This window comes from Megascapheus bottae, chromosome 4 (genome assembly GCF_031878675.1).
Source record: "Megascapheus bottae isolate mThoBot1 chromosome 4, mThoBot2.hap1, whole genome shotgun sequence".
Lineage (NCBI taxonomy): Eukaryota > Metazoa > Chordata > Mammalia > Rodentia > Geomyidae > Megascapheus > Megascapheus bottae.
In genome coordinates this window covers 80,229,956-80,249,204 of record NC_143512.1, presented here as the reverse complement: position 1 = coordinate 80,249,204, position 19,249 = coordinate 80,229,956, and the positions used below count along the sequence as shown (strand labels likewise).

Genomic DNA, 19,249 nt, shown 5'->3' with positions numbered 1-19,249 from the left:
GGACAATTTTGAGAAAAACCTCTTTAGTATAGTACCAGGGTTTGAACTCAAGGCCCTGTCAGAGCTCCAGACTGTTTTTCTGCTGTTTTTTTTTTTTGGTTCAGGCATATGTCTAAACCACAATCTACCTGCCACAGGCTTCCCACATGGCCAGGATATCACAGGTGTGTGCCCCCACGTCCAGCTTTCCTCCCTGCAGGTGGACGTTTCTGCCCAGGCTAGCATGGCATGACAATCCTTCCAATCTCCGCCTCCCATGTAGCTTGGGATGACAGGCAGGCATTACTATACCCAGCTTGGGTTGGGTTTTTTGCTCAGGTTGGTCTTGAACCATAATTTCCTGGATCTCAGCCCCCCAAGTAGCTAGGATTCCATGTGAGGCAGCCGTCGCCAGTGGCAGAACTTCTTTAAAGGGACATGGCTGTGTATCTATTGATTCTGCTACAACTCACCCAACCACAGGGCTTGGGAGAAATGTGGAGCACGACAAAACCTGTGCCAGAGCCACCATAGCCAATCAGTGACTAAGCCAGTCCCTTGAGACTACGAGGGCTGTAATTTCGTTGAGAAAATGGGATTCATATAGAAATGTTTTCTTTTATCTTGTGAAACAAACCAAAATGAATTAAGCCCACCATGATATACTGTGTGGCCTGTTTCAGGGGTCTGGAGGGGTCAGATCAGTTCTCCAGCCATTGACATGAGTCCTTCACTTGATTTCTATCTACCACAGTATGGCATCTGCGTGTGATTCATGGGGAATGAACTGAATGCTCTCCTTTCATTCTTGATGTATCCCAGTGCTGAGAACTATACTTGTGTGTCATACTGTGAATGAATTTAAACCAACTTTTACAAAAGGAACAATGACTTAAGAGTCTTGCCCTTAATAGGCAGAGACTGAAGTTAATCCCAATATAAGCACAAGTGACCCAAGTGAAAGGGAGAAAGAGACAAGAAAGAGCGCCCATGTCTGCTCATCAACAGGACAAACAGCAGCCACCTAATCAGATGTGACAAGAAACACCCCTCCCCCACAAAACCAGAAGTCATTAGAAATTCAAATTCACATCCAGAATCACTAATGAGACTCTTCACTTCAAGGGTATATGGTCCTTGAGATATTAGCTAATGACAGCACAAAGTCACAATGATTACCAACACATTCAAAATAGTGCCTATTTCACTTCTATCTAATATAATCCAACCCACTCAGTGCATAATCCAGTAATCCCAGCACCGTGCAGCAGATCTGCAAGTTCAAAACCAGTCTGCGCTACCTCATGAGACCTTGTTTCAAACAAAGAAGAAGAATAATTTGAGAATGAATGCAGAAAACATTTTTTAAATTGTTGGGGTGCAATATCAACGTTTGGGGCTCTACACGGATAGAGCCCCAACTGTTCTAGAAGGCTGATGGCTGCAGCGTGTGGCTTGGCACGGCGGGAAGAGGGGCTCATCTGTCACATAAATTACTGCGCCGCATGTGCGGTAGAGACGTCAACAGGCTGGGCACTGCCAACCAACGCCTAGAAGTGTGAGGGGCTGCCGCCTGGTGTGGGCTGAACTGGGCTCTGCCGACCAACACAAACTAAGGCCCTCCCCATCCTGCAGAGCACCACCTTCCGTGTGGCAGATGGGGTCAGATGCAGGCATTCCCTGGCCCCACATGCCTGCCGGGGGGTGTGGACCCCGACTTGCACACAGGCAGCTCGCCACATGTGGACTGGAGCCAATCCTTCCTTGTCTGGCTGACAGAGGGAGCTTAGCCCTGACGACACTTTACCACAGCCTTCTTGTCCTCCAGTGCAGTGTGGGGAGGGCCAGCTGGGCTTTGAGGGGTCCGGCTGACCCTGATGGTGCCAGGGTGTCCACCTGAGCCTAGCAGAGCAACGGGGAGACTGTGACGAGGTCAAGTGTGCAGGGATCGCGGCGTCTCCATGCTGGGGGACACCACGGCCCCTCACCTGCACCGGGAAGGGGAGTGGCGAAACACTAGCTGCTGCATGGCCGCCCTTCTTGCCAGGATGGCCAAGTGAGGCTCACAGGCTGGGAGCCCGAGTGGAAGGCAACATGCGCATCCATGGACTATCAGTGCACCAGCAAGGTAGTGAGGAGGGGAAGGCCCTCGGGTTGCCTGTGGCAACCTGAGCAACAGAAAGCCGAGGAAGCTGGCGCCGAGCCTGCATCTCCAGCCTGCAGCCTGAGCCAGCTGGTGAGTGCCAGTGGTCCACATCTGTAATTCAGGAGGCTGAGAACTGAGGACCACAGTTCCAAGTCAGCTCCGGCAAGAAAGTCTGTGAGACTCTTATCTCCAATTAACCACCAAAAAGCCCGACGTGGAGCTGTGTCTCCAGCAGTCCACTGGCAGTCTTCAGGGAAAAAGCTAAAGGACAGCACCCAGACCCTGCGTTCAAGTTCCAGGACTGGCATACACATACACAAAACAGTAAACCAGAACTTGAGCTGCCTTGCTGATGTCATGATACACAATGAGTCATAACCATTCAGAAACCTCATCCAAAATGTCCTTTTTCCCTGGAGCACATGGCACCTGAGTGGCCCACCCACAAGTTCACACACATTGCCCACCAGGGAGGCCACATGGCACAGACCAGAGTGCCAAGCACGTGCCCATCCTCTTCCTGTGGGCACGGGCTCTTGGGAGCATTGGAATCTCTGTTTTGGGAGCCTGGCTTTCTGGAGACCCCAGGATAACTGTGTTTAAATGTCAGCTGATTAGGATTGGACAGGGGCAGGGTGGCATTCAGCCCTCAGGACTGCTGGGGTGAGAAGCCAGGTCAGTCAGGGTCACGTCTCCCCACACCTCCCTTCCTCCCTTTGACTGAGACACTGTCTGCGGACCAGTTGTGAGCAGACGCCCCTGCCCTGTTCTTCAGGTGGCCATACTCACAGGTCTGCGAGTGTGTGGTGACTGTTCCTGAGCTAACGTCCCTGAACCAAACTTTAAACCAGAGCCTCCAGGGAAAATAAGCCTTTAGTAGACAGGGTCCAGAGGGGGGCAGGTGCAGATAGATGCCATTTAATAATACTTGATGATTCTAGATCTACTTGCAAACATTTCTCAACTCAAGGCCAGGAGTGGTAGCACACATCTGGAATCTCAGCTACTTAAGAAAGCAGAGATAGGGGGATCATAGCTCGAGGCCTGCTCCAGGTTATCTGAAAAATAACTAAAGCAAAACAGGGTGTACTCAAATGGCACAGTGTCTATCTAGCAAGCACAAGACCAGCAACTCCATAAACCACAGCACTACCACAACAAGCCAATATAGCCAAAACGTTAAACTCAAACTTTTCTGTGTCGGCAGCATAGGCGGCTGAGGTTTAATTAGAAGTGTGATCTCAGAGCTTCCCAGGGACTGCGGACTCAGTGCAGAATCACTGTCTACAGATGGCCAGCATATACAAATCAAGCATGACAGCGGGAAGCCCGGGCACTGCGAGAATCGCGTTTCCTTCATCTGGAGGTTTGGCCTGTGAGTCCTGCTGGACCTCACCAGAGCCATGGTGCCACAGTGAGGCAAGCCAGGGCGTGTCCTGCCCTCCTGCTCAGCACAGACCCCCAGCTCTGTGCTTGTACCTCTTCTGCACCCACTGGGGTTGGTGGGGTGACAGGGACAAGAAACACACAGCACAGGCTGAGCTGTTGGGAGCCCTGGACAGAGAACAGAGGTCCATGTGAAAGAAAGGGAAGGTCTGAAGGTTATGCAGCCTGAGGCAGGGTCGTCAGGCCTCCCTCACCTGGAACTTTCCCATTCTTGGTCATCCTTGTCTTTCTCCTCTTTGGCGTCGCCCGTGTGTGGATGTTTCTGGACAATTCTCATCCCACCGGCTTTCACTGAAAGAAAACAAAGGTGGCATAGTGAGGTCCAGGAGAGCACCCACAGGGTTGGGCTACTCAAAGGTCACAGCAGTGTGGAGAATCCACTGGTGACAACTGTCAATTGGGAAGGGGATGTGGTTTATACCACACTCAGTGCCCAGCCTCACTCCAGGCCTTTCTGGAAACACCCCCAGGTGGGCCTGCCCCGGTGATGAGAACGTGCACAGTGTAACCACAGCAGAGGCTGGGGCCCTCACCATACTCTCCACACAGTGAGGGATACCCCAGGCCTGCCCAGGGACCTGGAGCTCCTCCGTCATCCCCTGATGCTTTGCCGGAGGTGGGTGATACAGCCACGAGCAACACAGAGTGGCTACGCCAGCCAGGATGGAATCTAGTCAGGAGCATGGAAGATGGTGGAGCAGTCCTTCCCAAACTGTTGTCAGCCTCTCCTTTTGGCAGATGCTCATTACTGTTTTACAAACCGCTGTGTTGAGATACAAGCCATGCACAACAAACCTCACACACTGAGCTGTATAACACACCGACTGTGAGTATATCCATCGCTGAGGTGAATTTGCATTACCTCAAGCAGAAAGTCCGCACTCATGAATAGTCAGTTTCCTGCCTACTTCTGCCCTGGCTCCTGGCAACTGGTCATTTAGGTGACGTTATTCCGGACGTTCTGGATGGGAATGGAATCATAAAACACGGAGCTTTCAGCGACTGGCTCCTTTCGTGTGGTGTTCTCGAGGCCCCTCTATGCAGTAGCAGATCTGGACTTCCTCAGTGCCAGCCCCTCCACTGCAGGGCCACCGATTTCAGGTAGGCCCTCACTGGACGATGGGCACTCAGGCTGTTTCCCCTGTTTAGCTGTTAGGTGTGCTGCAGCGGAGAGCACACTTGTACTTGCTGTGTGCGTGTTCTCATTTTCCTGGGTATATTCTTAGGAATCACAGTCTCCCCATTTGCCCTTTTGAGGAGCCGTCAGACTGCCTAACACAGCCATGGTGCCACTGAACTGACTGGTTTACTTCTGCACAGGCCACCCATGTGTCACTGTGTCACCTCTTAGTGATAGCCACGCTAGTAGGTGGGCAGCAGGTGCAGGCAGTAGTTGATCTGCATTTGTCTGACGGCAAGGAAGCGGGAAGGGCTTGGAGATCGTCAACCTGGTGGATGTGAAAAATGCCAGGCTAAACAAAATCAGCTGGACTGACTGCTTCAAGAGAGATTCTGTTGAGTCTTCAGTCAACGTAAAGCTTTATAAAGAGCATGGAGCATGCAGTCTCTCTCAGATGCATTTCTTCCCCTAGTAATCTTGATCATTATCATTTGGGAGGGGGGCTGGTGGTTGTCCTGGGAGTTGAGCTCAAGGCCTTGAGCTTGTTACATGAGAACTCTACTTCTCGAGTCACATCCTGGCCTTTTTAACCTTCACTAATTTTAAATAGGGTTTTGCATATGTGTCTGAGAAGGCATGGACCATGATCTTCCCCTGTATATTTCCCATGAAGCGAGGGTGACAGGAGGGCCCGGTGCACAGGTACTGGTTGAGATGGGGTCTCCTGTTCATGTCTGAGCTGGCCTGGATAGATGACCCCCCCCCCATCCCAGCTTCACACAGTTAGAATGACAGCTGTGCACCAGCTGCCTCTAGCAATTGGCACTGCTGGAGACAGAGTCTCACATGTATACCCAGGCCTCAGGACTTCAGGACTCTGAAACCTCTGATCCTTACCTCCCGAGTGGTTTGAATCATAAGCTTGAACCATGTGGTTGGGCCTTGGTGACCATTTTGAAGCAATGTAGTTAAGTGTTCATGGAACAGTGTTTGGAAATTCTAGCCCTAAAGCCAAAAATCCAGCTTCCCTTGGCAGTGTGCGGCTAGCTTCTCTGAAGAAGCCACATCTGAATTCAAGATCTTGCAGACTGCTTCCTGGGCTCACTAAAACATCCTGACTGTGAAGAGATGGAACACCCAGAGCCAAAATGACCCTCGGCTGTGTCAGCTGCTGAATAGCCATTAACTTTCAACCCTGAAGCTAAGAATGCATAAGAGAGTCTGGAAGGCAGAAGAACTCCCCCTTTTGTTGCCACCAGTCTTCCTAACCCCTTCTTCTGTAAGGTTGGGCTTCTGGGGCACCCAGCTTTTCTGTCTCTCTCTGTCTCTGTCTTTCTCCCCACCCCGCTCTCTGTCTCTTTTCTCTCTCCTCTCTCTCTCTCTCTCTCTCTCTCTCTCTCTCTCTCTCTCTCTCTCTCTCTCTCTCTCTCTCTTTCTCTCTCTCTCTCTCTCTCCCCCCCCTCCCCCATCCCTCTCTCTTCGCCAGTCCTGGGCTTGAGCTCAGGGGCTGAGCCCTGTCCTTGGGGCTTTCTCAAGGCTAGAGCTCTATCACTTGAGTCTCAGCACCACTTCTGGCTTTTTCTATGTACGTTGTACCAAGGAATCGAACCCAAGTCTTTGTGCATGCTAGGCAAGCACTCTACCACTAGGCCATGTTCCTGGCCCCACCCAGCTTTTTTATGCTGGGCTCTGCTCCATGGGAGACCCCAGTCCCATGCTAACTGTCCGAACAGCACAGATTCTTTCTCTTCCAGCTTTTTCTATGATGTGGTACTGAGGAATCAAACCAGGTCTTCGGGCATGCTAGGGAAGCACTCTACTACTAGGCTGAACTCCCAGCCTTGATTTTCCTCACTTTTGAGCTCAGACTGGAAAACAAAACACAACCCAGAAAGATCCAGAAAAGATCTATCATTTGTGGGCAATTTCTTAACCTAAGATTTCTTAGTTTATGTAGCCTGCCACCCCACTAGAAATTAGAGATTGTAAATAAAATTCTTAGCATGTTAATGTGATTTTCTACTCTTTTGAAATGTTAGATCTGAGAATTATGACTTTTTTAATCGTTTATGAACACCCTAAAATAACTGTCTCTTTAATGTTTTTAAAATACATTTTCCTCCTCCCCCTGTGGCTCCCATGCCAATTATACACTGATGGGAGATGCTGTTAGGTCCCATCCACATATGAATGTTGAAATCCTTATACCTAAACCACTGCTCCTGTACATGGAGACAAGGCCTCTAAAGAGGCAATGAACCAAACTTGGTCCAGGTCCTTATTCAATGGAACTGGTGTTACCGTAAGAGGAGGAGACTCTGGAGAGACAGGGGCATGAGGAGCCCAGGTGAGAGAGCCCAGGGAGAGGCAGGCCCCAGACCTTCTGGGACTGCAGACCATAGGCCAGCCAGAGGGGGAGGAAGGCAGTCCCCAGAGACAACAGCCCTATATACTGACCTTCAAAACATGGGGGGGAAAAGGTTGCTATCTGATCTATCCAATCATGGTATTCTGTTACAGAGGCCCTTGAACACCAACACAGAGGCCGATTTAAAATGATCACCGAATCGCTGCAACTTGGCAGACATAAAACTTTTATGCCATAACTCCCAGATATGTCCTACAAACTGACTGAAAGTAACACAGGCTGTACAACAAACTACACAGAAAACCGGTAACGAATGTCAAGGTGACATTGAGACAATCTGGAGGAGCTGAAGTAGGCAGACACTGCCGGGGGGGGGGGGGGGCTCCCTCACCCGCGTCTGCACTTGCAGCCAATTCAGTCTCTAAAAGCAATTAACTTCGTCAATACCACTCCACGTGTTTGGTGATTAATGCAGCAATGAGAAGTCGTGATAATAAGGCTGAGGCAGATTCATTTTAACTTCCCACACTGCCAAAAACACAAAACAACAAAAAAAACCAATCCCATGACAGCACATATATACTATGATTACTGTACCAGTGTCTCTAGAACTCTATTCATAAAACAGCAATGGCAGAATCATTTTTCTCAGTAATGGCTGCAGAATTATTTGCAAATCAAGAGACAAAAAAAAAAAAAAAAAAAAAAAAAAGGACTTAAGTCCCAGTAGGTTGGTAGCTGTTGCCCTAAGAGGTTGACGCTTCTTTTGTGCAAGAGCACTAGGCTGTGTTTAAAGGCCCGGACTCTGGGGCCAGATCCCTGGTTTAAATCTCAGCTCTGCCCGTGCACATGGGCGTGTAGGCATACATGTGTGTGCCAGTGCATGCCCGTGCCCGAGGGAGCTGCTGCAGTTTGGTGCCTCAGTCTCCTACACTGAGTGACGATGATTCCTTTTCCAGAGACAGCTGAGGGTTGAATGAAGTAGCCCCCTGAGACATTCCCACAGGAGCCTGGCACTCATGTGCATGTGGCTGTTATCTGGACTCAGGCAACAGGCTTTAGAATGGAGTATTACATATTTAGAGACCTCTGCAGGACTCCATCCTTAGTGCTCGGACATCTCACCTTGCAGATGACAGCACTGGCCAGTATGAAGGGGACAGTGCTGGCCTGTCAGCGGCCTGAAGCGTGGCCAGCTGACCCTCACAACTGCCACACTACGTCACCACCTTCACAGGTGAGTCCCAGACCCTCCATGATTCTGCCACTTCAGCTCTGCTGTGTGGCTGTACCAGGCACTGCACTAACCACACTCCTGTATCAAATCCCACTTCACCCTTGCCCTGTGGGTGGTGTTCAAGGCAGGAGGGGCAAAGCCACCAGTTCTCAGGGCCCAGCCTGCCAACAGCACAGCTGGATGGATGCAGGCTGTGTGTACATTCAAATACACTAGATCTTCCTTGGCTGGGACTCAGAGCACTGAGTTCCCCGCTCAGTGTCACATGATGAGGCCTGTGGATTGGACTGCCTGTCTTATCACCTCCAAAGGCAAAGCTCTGGAGTGACTTCCAGAGCCCGCAGATGGGAGTGGCGGGCCCTCCTTCCTCTCAGCAAGAGCTGTGGTAGAGAAGCAATGTCCCAGGCCCAGCCAGCTGCTGCTTCTAATGCTTCACAGCAGGCTGAGAAGCTAGAGGAGGGGAGGGTCTAGACTGGGGAGGGCCTTCGGGGGTTACGGCACTGCAGGAGCTCTGAGCCTGGGTAAGGCCCCTGGGCAGATTGGGAACAGTGACTAAGGAGCCAGGTCAAGCAGAACTCGTGAATATGTTCTATGGCAAGGGGGAGCGGGGTGGCAGAGGGAGCTAGGTGGCCAGTCAAGTGACCTTGCACCACAGAAATGATTCTGTGCTATCCAGGTGGCCCAGCGGGAAAGAGGAGTCCCAGGGCCAGGCTGGGAAAGACAGCATGAGAAAGAGAGGAGGAGCCATTTCAGTCTTTCAAGACAAAGGAGGACCCAAGGCATGTGAGTGGCCTCTGACACTGAAGAAGGGCAAGCAAACCATTTCTCCAAGATAGTCCTCAGAAGAAACCACTCCTGCAACCCCTTGACCTTGACCTGGTGAGATCTACTTTGGACTTCTCACTAAGTTATGGTTTCGGGGCACTAAGTTTACTGTGACAGATGCAATCATCATAGAAGCTGGCACAGGGAAGGAAGCAGGCCAAAGAGACGCCACGCTTGCTTCATGGCACAGCCCTTGGTGCCTAGACCACGCTCGCAACGGCTGGGCTTCTGGATGGCCCCTTGCAGGAGAGCCATTGGAGAAAACAATGACTCTTCTTTGTATGATCAAGCAGATCGGTCAGGGAGGGAAGCAGCCCACTCAGAAATGCTGGAAGGGGAAGAAACCCCTTCTGTTAGGGAAGAGGTGAAATCTACAACTGTTTTTGGAAGTGCTTGTAGCCCAGCCTTACTGGAAGCTTCTAGAACAAGGCAGTTAACTAAGGGATATTCTGCCCCTTGGCATGCTGGGCGCAGAGCTCCCTGTTGCACTCCTCTACGTCTGATCAGTGAGTGGTTTGAGAACACAGGACCTTATTTAACCAGTCTGTGACAGGATGGAGGACAAATTCACTTTGCCACTACCAAAAAAATGGTCTCCATGAGTGAAAAACTTCCTGCAGTGGGGTAATTCAGGGAGAATTATCACCATACCCGCCTCCTTTTTTTTTTTTTTTGCCAGTCCTGGGGTTGAGCTCAGCGCCTGAGCACTGTCCTTGGACTTTCTCAAGGCTAGAGCTCTACCGCTTGAGCCTCAGCACCACTTCCTGCTTTTTTCTATGTATGTGGTACCGAGGAATTGAACCCTGGTCTTCGTGCATGCTAGGCAAGCACTCTACCACTGGGCCAAATTCCGCTGCCCCCCCTCTTTAATGTACCCCCCTTAACTCATGTCAGACAGAGAAGTTTGGGGTGTTAGGAAAAATGGCCTGTTTCCTATTTTATTTGAAGTTAGTCATTTTTACATTTTCACTTGACTTGGTTTAAGGGAGGATGTAAGTCTATTTCTCACAGAGAAACTGACATAAAATTAGTAACCTTCAAGACAATTATGTACCAGATTTATGAGACTGGGAAATGAGGGGGTGTGCATCGGGAGAGGTGGGTACAGGCCAGCGGCGTGAATTTACCAGCGACTGTCTCCACCATCTCTGCCAAACTCAGTCTGCCCAAGATGAACAGCAGCAAGGCTTGAGTTAGATCCTATCTTCACCCCCCCCACTCATACATCCATGCTGACAATACGTGAACAGTCCCTCCTTTTAACTTTGCTAATCTAGCATTGTAATACCTCTCATAAAACAAGCAGTCTCAGCCCATTTCTCTGCAAATACTTTGTAGCAGGGAGCAGTGGGAGGTCAGAAATCATTAGGGAGGAAATTTAACTGAGGAAGACATACAGGGACCATGTGATACAGCTCCACTAACACTCCCAAGTCATGCTGTGTACTGCATGGCACCTTCCTCCTGTGCCACTCTTTATAATCTTCCATTCATCTCATATCTGCGACTCTTCACAAACTTCCATCATCTCATATCTACAACCCAAACTTCGATAATCTCATACTCTGGAAGGTGGCACCCAGGAAGTTATGCGTTCTATGTTGGACTTCTGAGGTTCTAATAGGCAAAGGCTCTTCTGGCTGGACCCGGTGGGTGGCTCAGAGGAGTGGGCAATGCATTCCAAACCAATTCCAGTTGGCATTTTAAATGACAGTCCTAGGCACCCCATGGAAAGAGGCTGCTAAATGAATAAAGTACCAGGTGCTCAGGGTTGTATGGGCACATGGTAAGACTCAACCAACTCTGAAGTTGCTATTTCCCCCTCTACTACCTCTACTATTGGCGGAGGGGAGCACCCATGGTGCACTGCAGAGTGCCCAGATGGCAAGCTGCAAGCAGGAGAGGGAAGGAAAAGCCCCAGAGGAGACTCACTTGGAGCTATCTACTCAGTATTGCGTCCCAGGCTCTGAGTCCCATTCTGCCCCTCCCCGCCCCCCAAGCCAGGACAAGAGGAAAAACAATGCAGGTAAGTAAGGTGAGGAAATCAGAGATTTGGTTCAGAAAGAAAAAAGAGAGAGAGAAAACACAAAAGCACAGCAAGAGAGATTCAGTGAGAGAATTTTTTATTATTATTTCCGATTGAAGATTTAGAACAAATCTGTTATTCAATTGCAGCACTTAAAAGTGTTTCCAAGCTCTGTGAGGCAGCTACTCTGATTTATGAACTGTGCTCTGGGCTATTCTTCCCCCCTGCGCCACCCCCTAGCCATTCTTGATGATGATTTTATTAAAAGTGGACTGCCTGGTTTTGTTTTTTTCTTTTTTTCACTCTGCCAGAACATGGGTGTGGAGGGGGGTGGGGGGAGGCACTCACAGAGTCCTCAGCAGACTGGGGGTGGGAGGCACCCGAGGGGCGGCTGTCTGACGCACACCTCTGCACCAGGGCACAAGGCCTTCTCTCCTCTAACCCCCTCAAGTCTCCCTCCCTGGGAAAATGCTCAGTAACCCCACAGGCGACGCAGGACCCACGTGGAGGTTATGGCGTTTTTGTCTGGAGGATCAGACCACCCTGAGACGCCCAACCAGGAAGGGCAGGACGGACGGACGGACAGACAGACAGAAGCCTCAGCCAGAGCGGCAGCGGCGGCGGCGGCAGCTCCACAAAGCCACACACAGCCTTAGGGAGGAGAGGGGAGTCCGAAGGTCCAGCCAGGCCCGGCAGAGGAGGACATCCGCACCCCAGAGAAAGGAAAACAGCAACAAAGCCCGGCGTGGGCTCGCCGCGGGGGGCCCAGGAAGCTTCCCAAGTGACGTGGCTCGGGGCAAATCCATCCCTACGCCTCGTCCTCCAGCCTGGAAGGAGCTCCCGACGACGGCGGCTACCCCGGGGTGGAACGCGAGGCGCCCCCGCCCCGCGCCGCGCCGCCGCCGGCGGCCAGCGGGGGGCGAGGACCGGGGCCAGCGGGAAGGGGGTCAGTACCGGCGGGCGGGTGTCCGGCTTTCGTCTCCAGTTTCCCTTCCGGAGGCGAAGACATGGCTGGCGCTCGGGCTTCGGCGGGACGGCGGAGAGCGGCGAGCCCGGAGCGAGGGAGGCGCGGAGTGAAGGCGCCGCCGCCGGGCCCGGGGAGGAGGGGGGGGAGGGAGAGGGAGCGCCGCCGAGCGCCGACGTGGCACGGCCCCGCCCACCCGCGCCCTGCGCGGTGACGTCACGAGACTTGGCCCCGCCTCTCCAGCGCCTCCCGCCGGGCCCCGCCCCCCGCGCGCCCGTCTAGAGCATGCGCAGTGGTCTCCGCCACGTTGGACTAGCCGTCTAGTGGAGGTGAATGAGGCGGGGCGTCGGGAGTTGAGGGGAGTCGACAGGGGGCGGGGGAGACGGGGCCGGCGAGGGGATCGTTGTCGGCCGGAGGTCTCACGGGGCTGCCTTACGAGGGGCTGGCGACTCTCCACCCGGAATCGTCCTGATGGTTCGTGTAGACAGCTCGTGGCTGCCGGGTCCCACCGTGCGAGTCCCGGCGTGCACGGCGACTGCAGGGGAGGGAACGGCCCTCGGGTCCCGGGCCAGCTCCGCGGCGCGTGGATGGGGCACCTGTGCCCCAGGTGGGCGCGACTCTCCATCGGAGGGGACCGAGTGAGCCGCGACGGTCCCGGGCCCCCCGCGTGCCCCGCCTCCCGCGCGCCCCGTCCTCCGAGAGCCCCGCCCCCGAAAGCCCCGCCCCCAGTGCCCCGCCCCCCAGCGAGCCCCGCCTCCCGAGAGCCCCGCCCCCCGGCGAGCCCCGCCTCCCGCGCCCCCGCCCCCCCAGAGCCCCGCCCCACTAGCCCTCCCCCCTGCCGCACACCCGACGCGAGCCCCGCCCCCAGAGCCCCGCCCCCAGAACCCCGCCCCCCAGCGAGCCCCGCCTCCCGAGAGCCCCGCCCCCGAGCGCCCCGCCCCCGAGAGCCCCGCCTCCCGAGCGCCCCTCCCCCCAGAGCCCCGCCCCACTAGCCCTGCCCCCGGCGCCCCACACCCGACGCGAGCCCCGCCCCCGCTAGCCCCGCCCCCGCTAGCCCCGCCCCTCTCGCGCCCCGCCCATCTACACATCTTCCTCTCTCCTCTCCATCTCTTGACCAAACCCCAGAGGCAGATAGCTCAGAATTCCCCGACTCTTTCTTCAAAAACATGTGCCATACACGGAGTCTGCGCCTTTTTTTTTTTCTATAGTTCAGTGCCACTAATTGGGGACCAAATGGCAGTCGTGTGAGCGCTGGGATCATCGCCGGCAGCAGACGGACTGGTCTGGAAAGGGCAGGCGGGCACTGCGGAGGCCTGCGAGGACCCTGAGCTCTTCCCACTGGTTTGAACGCACGTTGCGAACAATAATCTACCTGAGAATGTGCTGTTATTTCTACCATGGGGATTTTTTCACCCGCCTTTATGGAATGAATTGCCCCATAGTGTAGTTCAGTAACTCCACGTATCAATCCGTTTGATGAACATTTTTTTTTCCAGGCCAGCCTTTCTTTGCTGAATAATGGATGAGAGTTTTCTTTTAATATCCTTATTTTATGACACAATTCCTTTTCTATTGTTGAGCTGGCATGTAAAGGGTGACTGGTCTTGTCTTGACTTCGCTTCTAACATGCAGACAATTTCTTTACCATGTTAGACAGGCTTTAAATAAAATTTTAATTGATTTGACTTATGTATACACAGATACTTAGAGAAGACACACATGTCTGGAAGACAAATGATACCGAGAAAGTATCACATGTTATTAGTATGTGCACAGTGCACATATATACACAGACGTGCACAAACATACATGCACACCCATATACACATAGGTGAGGAATTCCTGGGTATTCTTTGGGCTTCCATTTGTCACTCTGTGACAGAGTACTTGAGATAAACTTTGGGATGCTTTTCAAAAGTGATTCCGCAGCTAATAATACGAAGTCAACTTTAGTCACGTATGAATTTATAGCTTAGTAAATGACCTCTGAAGGAAAAACTAACCAACTGAAACTTGGCAAATCATCCCTCTTATCTTCTTTTTAGAGGTTAGAAAATAAATACTGATGTGTTTTAACCAAGCAGCAGCGAGGGGAAGGGAGAGATAAAATGTGGTGTAGAGTCTTTCCCCAAGTCATCTGACCTTGTGCAAACTGGTTTGATGATGTAATTTTGTTCTAGAGGCAATAATACTTATCTTGCTTAGGGACTCAAATTGTTATTCAATATTATGTCTTGGCATTTATCTCCTTGTATAAAATTTCCTACCAAGGCTATATGAATTGCTCTAAATATATATATATATATATGTATGTGTGTGTGTGTGTGTGTGTGTGTGTGTGTGTGTGTATGCTGCAAAGTCATCAAGAAATAAAGAGGCTTTCAACAAGATAATCCTGAGGGAGCCGGAAATTTGAAATGAAGAACGGCATATTTCTGTTGCCATTTTTTAAAAAGACTCCAAGAGACTGTTACTAAGACCATCATTCTACTTATTTGCCCTTAAAAATATGCACAGAAAGCTTTAAAAGGCTTCTTAGGCGAGAGCAAGTCACCTTCAGACCTTCAGGGAATTTGAGGATGTCTCTGGCTTCCCATCTGAGGACATTCTGGTCAGACCTTCCATGAGAGACCAGGCAGGCTGTTCACTGTTTTAGTTTTGCCTCCAGTCCTACATTAACCTTTCTTTAAAAAGTTATTGGAGCTGAGCATCATGGCTCAAACCTGTAATCCTAGCTACTCAGGAGACTGAGATCTGAGGATTGAGGTTCAAAGTCAGCCAGGACACCAAAGTCCGTAAGATTCTTATCTCCAGTTAGCCACCAGAAAACCGGAAGTGACACTGTGGCTCAAGCAGTAGGGTGATAGCCTTGAGCTGAAGAGCTCAAGGACAACACCCAGGTCCAGAGTTCAAGCCACACACACACACACACACACACACACACACACACACAGAGTGACATTGCATGTTGTGAGGTTTTGGCTCATTCGTCTCTAGTCATGGTGATGGGATGGTGTTATTGATTGAGAATTGTGTCTACGATAGAAAGGATCATCAAGGAATCTAATCACATTTGTGGGGGTAAATATTTACTTCACTGAGTTCTGAACATCGCATCCATGTCTCCTTTTGAAGTTCAATCCTTTTAAATTAATGTGTGATCACTGTTGAGGAGAGGACACTGACTGATGGTGTGCTCGTGTTCCGAGCTGGCATGATAAGCAGCTGCACTCTCCCAGGAGCTGCGAGGAAGTCTGGCCTGCAGATGAGCACGGAAGGGGCTGGAAACGCACCGGGGCGGCGTGGCTACTCTGTCTGCCTTGTCCTGAGGGCTGTGGAAACTCTGAGGCTGGGGCTCCCTCTGAACCTTAGCCTGTTTGGGGCTCTGAGGCAGAAAACCACCAGCAGGGGAGTTCCTGGAGAGTTCTGCAGATGGGGAGCCAAAACGGGGTGCAGGAGCCCCAGCTTCTTACCTGAGGAAGTCTCGTGTGCCATTGGGAATATGTGTGTGTGTGTGTGTGTAGAGATGGTGGGGGAGAGGGAGAGAGAGAGAGAGAGAGAGAGAGAGAGAGAGAGAGAGAGAGAGAGAGAGAGAGAGAGAGAGAGAGAGAGAGAGGCACTTGTTTCTGGCAATGATGAACCTTTTCCATGATCACTAGGGCAGCAGCTATTTTTAAAGTTTTAACCTATTTTGCCAGCTCACGCCTGTCATCCTAACTACTCAGGAGGCTGAGATCTGAGGATCCAGGTTCAAAGCCAGCCCAGGCACAAAAGGACCTGAGACTCTTATCTCCAATGAACCTCTAGAAAACGGGAAGTGGGGCTTGGCTCAAGGGTTGGGTGGTAGCCTTGGGCTGAAGAGCTCAGGGATACTTCCAGGCCAAGTTCAAACCCCACGACAAACACACACAGAATAAATTAACATTTTTATTTATAGTTATTGTAAAGGTAAGGTACAGAGGATTTATAGTTACCTAAGTCCGGTAATGAGTACTTTTCCCTTTTTTTTTTTTTTTTTCCAATCCAGGGGCTTGAACTCAGGGCGTGAGCACTGTCCTTGGGCTTTCTCAAAGCTAGAGCTCTACCACTTGAACTACAGCACCACTTCTGGCTTTTTCAAGGAATTGAACCCAGGGCTTCGTGCATGCTAGGCAAGCACTCTACCACTAGCCCACCTTTCACCCCGCAATTAAATTCTTAACACATTCAGCCCATGGATTTTGAATCCATGGATGTGGAATGTGGATGGGAGGTCTGACTGACTACATGAGTTCCTATGTCCACACCTATTCTCAGACACCTCCAGGGGTGTCTCCTCCCTCCCAGCTTGCACATGTCCCTGCCCTGGGCAGGACCTTAAGTGGGACTTCACGTGTCCTTATGTCCTCCATGTGGACTGCTTTGGGCCAAAGAGCTCTTTCTTCCCTTGAAGATAAAGCTGTGGTGCATCACAGACGGTGCCCACAACTGGACTTTGTATCAGCTCAGCTTTGACCTTTATCCAGCAGCAGGCACAAGCAGCTGCCACCTCAGGACTGCCCTGACCACCATCCAAGGCCCCTGACAGCTGTGGCCAGAGGAGTCTGTAAGCTCGTGGCCTCATTTGGAGCTGTGAGGGCCAGGCAGGCAGGACTGGCTGGCTGCCAGAGGGCCTGGGTAGATGGAGGCCAATTTGATTTGATACAGACAAAGCAATCCCAGTTGTGTCTTCTTGTTTCATCTGAGGAATGTTGGACATAGCTTCTTACACTTGGGAGTGTGCCAGGACAGTGTAGACACTGGCACCCAGATGCCACCTCCTCCTCAGGCTCTGCCTCCTGTGGACAGCAGAGAGCTGAAAAACATTTTCACTCCCATCCATCCAGCAGCTCACAACCAACCCCTCCCATTCCACAAGCTGTGGCTATTTGAAAAGTGCAGACAGGGCCCCGCCTGGAGCTGGAGTGAGAAAGTGGGTCTGCGTTTGATAGATTCGAGTTCTATAATGACTTAGCCTTGGGATCATTTAGACTATTAACCATCCCTAGATGAGGGGCCGACACATCAGGAATTTATTATCTCACAGCTCTGAAGGTTGGAAGTCTGACTACAAGATGTGTGACTCAGCTTTTTACACTATGAACAATGGCTTATTCTGTGAAGAAAAGTCTTGTTCTGGTTGATGGCCCTTAGCTTCTGGCTTTGGGCCTGTGCATCACAGTTCATCCTGGTGGGAGCTGTAGTGGAGAAGTGGGGTTCACCTCATGGCGGCAGGAGGCTAAGGAGAGGGATAAGAAGTGGTCAAGGTCCAACATCCCCATTCAAAGCCACGCCCCATGATGTAACTTCTTCCTAAGATTCCACCACCACCCAGTATTCCCACAGGTTGGAAACCAAGTATTTAACACACAGGCTTTGGGGGGCATTCAAGCTTCCGACAGCAGCAAGCAGGGCTGGTTCTCTCTGAACCTGTTCCAGATCATTCTCCATTGGTTGTGGATGATTATCTTCTCCCTGTGTCTGTTCTTGCCTCCCTCTGTGCTGCATCTGCATTTCCCTGTTTTATGAGAACATCATTCATGCTGAACAGGACTTCCTCCTCAATGACCAAGTTCAAGGCCTGATTACCTCTGTAAAAAAAAACCTTGACAAATAAGCTCACATTCTGAGGCTCTGGGAGTCAGGACAGCAGCCAGCACGGGGAGGGGAGGCACAGTGAACAGACCTTCCCCGAGTAGGCACTATTGTGTTCTGTAATTACATGCTCTCCTAGCTATTGCTTGTTGGGTGCTTAGTAGCTATGTTAAGTATTTTATGCATATTATTTAATTTTAACCTCCACACCTTTGAAGAGTTTGCTATCATACTTCCCCAATGAAAACATGATAAAATGGAGGTTACAGAAATGAGGTAACTTGCCCAGGCAGAATGTGGCAGGCAGAGACCCTAGGCCGGGCAGAAATGGCTCCCATATTTTCTCAGAGGACAGAGGTCCCTTTGTCCTTTCACTGGTATTTCCTAGCTGGTATCACCAGTCTAATCTTTTCTACTTTTGTACCCAGAGCAATAGCTTCTGCTTCACTGTCAGTGGCTTCTAGAAGGTTCTTGGGTGACCTGATTTTCCTCGGATGCCCTGGCCCACATCTGTCCCCCTGGGGGCCTTTCTCCAAGCCTTCCACTAGGCTGCTGTTCATCTCACGGCGTCCTTCCCAGGGCAGAGCAGGGCCGTGTTTTGGAGGCCATCTTGTTCCAGATGGCCGGCTGGTTATATTTCGGGTACCCAAAACCTTTCAGTCCTTGGACGTGGTCTCTCTGAGCCAGGTCACTCGCAGGTTCTCTTCATCTCCTGGAAATCTCTCATGGATTGGCTGAGCAAACACACACCAAAGTCTGTACACCCATGATTTGAACCCCAGTAACGTATTCCTCTCTCTCTGTGTAAAGAGAAAGTTTTCAATGGCCCAGGAGGAGCCAGGGCCTCCCCAGGGGTCCTGGCCCTGGGCTTCCAGCTCACCAGGTTTGTCAACACCACAGGGTGCCCATTTCAGCTGCTCACAGCAAACATGGCCCCTAGCCGGCTGGCAGCTGGATTTTGTTTGTGGCTAGTGTTTGTTTGGCTCCTTTCCTGGGCAGCTGTGTAAAGCTCCAGTGTCTGGAGGTAGGACCTGCTTTCTCTCTGGTTTCCTCCTTCCTTTAGTCTGTGCGGTTGATCTGGTGATTCCAGAATCAGAGGGTCATTCTCCCAGATCCTTGGCTTTCAGCCAAGTGGCTACCACACAGCTCAGGGCCTCCCTTGGCCCAAGGGGCCAGCAGGAGGAGACCGGTGGCTCTGGTTCTCCTTATGCATAAGCGACCAGCTGTCCCTTTGCATGTGGCCATGGGCCCTAGTTCTGGAAGGCTTCAGATCCTGGAGATGCTTGGGTAGAAGAAGACAAAGTTCTTACTCTTGGGGACATGGTCATGTCAGGGACACACAAGGAAGTCAGCCAGCAAATCCATGAAGGTAGTTCAGTCTTGGCCACTGTGACAAGGAAATAGACCAAGATAAGTGTGCATACATGTGCACATGTGCATGCATATGTGTGCACATGCATGTGTGTGCATGAGTGCACATGTATATGCACGTGCACATGCGTGTGTGTGTGAGTGCGTGTGTGTG

The 19,249-nt window shown here is 51.4% G+C and overlaps 1 protein-coding gene and 1 long non-coding RNA gene across 2 annotated transcripts in view; one reads left to right on the top strand and one right to left on the bottom strand.

Moving 5' to 3' along the window:
• Dap (death associated protein) overlaps positions 1–12,259 on the bottom strand; it is a 35,105-nt gene extending 22,846 nt beyond the window's left edge. The window contains exons 1-2 of the mRNA XM_090332129.1: positions 12,102–12,259; positions 3,766–3,862 (exon numbers count right to left, since the gene is read on the bottom strand). Coding sequence (XP_090188255.1) covers positions 3,766–3,862; positions 12,102–12,156 — 152 coding nt within the window. The 5' untranslated portion in view covers positions 12,157–12,259. The remainder of the gene's footprint in view (positions 1–3,765; positions 3,863–12,101) is intronic.
• A 149-nt stretch (positions 12,260–12,408) lies between these two features.
• On the top strand, positions 12,409–13,796 carry LOC150064672 (uncharacterized). The gene is made up of 2 exons (XR_016535286.1): positions 12,409–12,440; positions 13,320–13,796. It is a non-coding gene; the product is annotated as an uncharacterized LOC150064672 (long non-coding RNA).
• Positions 13,797–19,249: the final 5,453 nt, after the last annotated feature.